Below are 3,331 nucleotides of genomic sequence, written 5' to 3'. Positions count from 1 at the left end.
TACTTGTCAACCATACAATGCTTGGTCTCTACAGCACTATAATCTCTCTACATACATATAGATTGATATAGTTTAACACGTACCAAATCGTTACTGAAGAGACAAGCTACTCGTCGGGAGACAGACTGCGAGTAGTACTCAACCTGCCGCTGCAACTCAGTCTCAGTAAAAACAAGTGACCCAGTGACTTAATCTGTTACTGCAACCAAACAATGTTCCACAAGCATAGTCGGCACATTTGCGACTGTTACAAGGGGGAGAAGACAGAGGAAGACAAGAGAAAGGACAGCAGAGAGTGATGATGATGAAGAGGATGATGCAGAGGAAGGGAGGGACATCAGAAAAAGAGAGGGGGGGGGGGGGGGGGCAAAAAGGGAAAAGAGAGATAAATCATCTGTGTGATAGAGAGCTTTGTCAGAAAGCTGCCAGACCTCAGCAGCTTCTCCTCTCTTCCTCTCTCTCTGATGATGGAGACCCTGGAAGGAGGTGAACTCTGCTTTCCACAGCTCCTCAACACTTCCTGCAGGAAGCCGATGCGTCCTCGCTCCAAGGCCATGCTCCTCTACATTCTGCTGTCCTCCATCTCTCTGTTCACTGTGGCTCTCAACCTGCTGGTCATAATCTCCATCTCCCACTTTAGGTGGCCATTGATTTGGCATATCTTTATAGAACTGGTAGACTTATAAAAACAAATGGCTCAAAGACTAGAACAGAGGTGCTGTCACATCTTGGCCATTGATGAGAAGAGAGAAGTTGCTAAATAATGCTTTTGTATTTTCACAATGCTTGATATCTGCTATATCTAGTGATGAGATATACTACTGATACTACAAATATTAATGAATATGATGCTTATGTTTCTCTCCAGGCAGCTCCACACCCCCACCAACCTCCTTCTCCTCTCCCTGGCTGTCTCAGACTTCCTCGCAGGCTTCCTGATGCCAGTTGAAATCCTCCTTGTAGGGTCCTGCTGGTTACTGGGTGACCTCATGTGTGCTTTGTCTTTCTTCGTTGTCTTTACCATCATCTCTGTCTCAGTAGGAAACATGGTGCTCATATCAGTCGACCGCTATGTGGCTATTTGTGACCCTATGCGTTACCCCACCAAAATCACTCAGAGAAGAGTTAAAATGTGTGTTTGTCTGTGTTGGGTCTGCTCTTTTTTCTATAGCAGTCTGATTCAAAATGATTTCCTGGGACAACCAGGCAGGTATAATTCCTGCATTGGAGAGTGTGTGGTTGTCATTAACTACATTGCAGGAGCTGTTGAGCTTGTGTTGACCTTTATTGTTCCCATCACTGTCATCATAGTTCTGTATATGAGAGTATTTGTGGTGGCTGTGTCTCAGGCTCGTGCCATGCGATCCCACATTGTGGCTGACACACTCCAGCGTTCAGTGACTGTAACTGCTAAGAAATCTGAGAGGAAAGCAGCCAGGACTCTTGGTATTGTGATAGTTGTCTTTCTAATGTGTTTCTGTCCATATTACTGTGTCTCTCTCACAGCCCAGGACAACATGACCAGTGCTTCTTCTGAGACCTTTGTGGTCTCTCTGGTCTATGTTAACTCCTGTTTAAACCCTGTGATCTATGCCTTTTTCTACCCCTGGTTTCGAAAATCTATTAAACTCATTGTTACACTTCAGATACTGCAGCCTGACTCCTGTGAGGCCAATATACTGTAGAGAGATATACTGTAGATTTCCATAACTGGAATTATCCTTTAACATTGTGGGCATTTAGGTGACACTCTTATCCATAGCTGCTACAATAAGTGAACAGTTATAGGTTCAGTATCTTGCTCAAGGACACTTGGACAAGGTATATGGCTGTATATGGACACACATTGGCTGTTGCAGATATCAAACCTGTGTCTTTTCAGTTACAGGACTGGCTCTGCCTTTGAATTCATATAACTCCTATTCAGCTTTTGGCTAGATAACTTTGTTCTAATTGGAGTCGTTCTTTGATTGCTGTATTCATTTTCTTCTGTTTTCTTGTTTCCATTTTCCAAATCACAGTTGCAAGCACCATGAAATGTTTTAGGCAAGAACCCAGTTTCATGTAAGCTGTGAATCCGACATTACATATGTATATCACAGCAAGTATGGCATCTTTACATTTTAAAAGTTACAAATATTAAAAGTTAGTCCTTTCTTTTCTCTCAAACAGAGCTTACACTTTTAGATAAAGACCATGTGCTTTTGACCTTGTCATTGGGGGCAGGATACCCTTGTGGTTAGTGAGTTCATCTCCCAGCTGAAGGGCACAGCGTTGGAACTGCCTTGGAAAACCCCACTCTGCCTGAGCATGGATAGCAACTGTTGAGTTGTGAAATATGCAGTGTTAGATTATATGCCTCTAATAGCACCTTTGGTCTGGAAGACGTATTGGTTAAGAAAGAAGTATTATATTCTTATTTCAATGTTTGCTGTATATTATTTATTTAATGATTTTTCAATCCAGTCACAGTCTTAAGCCCCATCAAATGTTTTTAGGTAAACACACAAGGCAGAAGATTACAGCATCATTGTTCATATTTTTGTCCCATATGGATACACTCATAAAATCAGACACAAGGTGCACAATTTTAATAAATCAAAATGAAGTAAAGCTTCAGAAATCATGGTCTCTATGAGACAGTCTGTGTCCTGTGTCTCCCTCTCCTGTTTATTGTTAGTACTACATCTAAATGTAACCTGCACGCCAGTCAGTCAATCAATCAGTCAGTCAGTTATTGACGTATTAAGTAGGCCTACTAGTATTGGATGGCCCTGTTTTGCGGTCCGTCAAAAATACAATGATAAAACTGGACAGAGCACTAACATGTAAAGAGCACCGCCATCAATCATAAGGGAAAGCAATTTTATAAAAATGGGTTTTAAAATGAGATTTAACATCTTTTTTTAATCTAATATGTCAATGTAGCAAAGACAAGACTGGTTATATGTGGTTTTGTAGATGTCCCATAGTCATCTCACCCAGCATGCTTGTTTTCAACAATGACTGCTCAACAAACTGGTTGCAGAAACAGAAAATAGACCTAAAATAGAATTTACATGTTATTCTAATGGTGTTGGACAGTTAATCTTAGAGAGAGAATTATTCAAGTTTGCAAATCTAGACTGGACAGTGAATCTGTGAAACTAATCAGTGAATCTGGTTACTTTAAGTTTTAGTTTTAAGTTTAGTAATGTTTCTGGCTTGAGGTATCCCTGTTAAGGGCTCTCATAGTTTAAATAAGCACTGCAGCAGAACGTGTGGTTACATTGTAACCTTGGTTCTCTGAGGGAAGAGGCTATCTCTCCACTCCGTTACATAGTCCATATGT

At 41.1% G+C, this 3,331-nt stretch overlaps 1 protein-coding gene across 1 annotated transcript; it reads left to right on the top strand.

The window, feature by feature from the left end:
* The first annotated feature begins 464 nt into the window (after positions 1–464).
* Positions 465–1,685, top strand: LOC139659139 (trace amine-associated receptor 13c-like). Its single transcript, XM_071537362.1, has 2 exons — positions 465–640; positions 869–1,685. Exons 1-2 carry the CDS (start codon positions 465–467, stop codon positions 1,683–1,685), a joined length of 993 nt encoding a protein of 330 aa, XP_071393463.1.
* Positions 1,686–3,331: the final 1,646 nt, after the last annotated feature.

Source organism: Centroberyx affinis, unplaced genomic scaffold (assembly GCF_046629955.1).
Source record: "Centroberyx affinis isolate AG114_WGS23_722 - 3 ecotype Tasmania unplaced genomic scaffold, CSIRO-AGI_Caff_v1 ptg003022l_1, whole genome shotgun sequence".
Classification (NCBI taxonomy): Eukaryota; Metazoa; Chordata; class Actinopteri; order Beryciformes; family Berycidae; genus Centroberyx; species Centroberyx affinis.
Note: the sequence above shows the minus strand (reverse complement) of the source record. Positions and strands in the feature narration are given on the sequence as shown.

Coding starts and splice junctions, on each gene's coding strand:
- LOC139659139 (XM_071537362.1), top strand. CDS start 465: ATGATGGAGACCCTGGAAGGAGGTGAACTCTGCTTTCCACAGCTCCTC. Junction 641..868: donor ATCTCCATCTCCCACTTTAG/GTGGCCATTGAT, acceptor GTTTCTCTCCAG/GCAGCTCCACACCCCCACCA.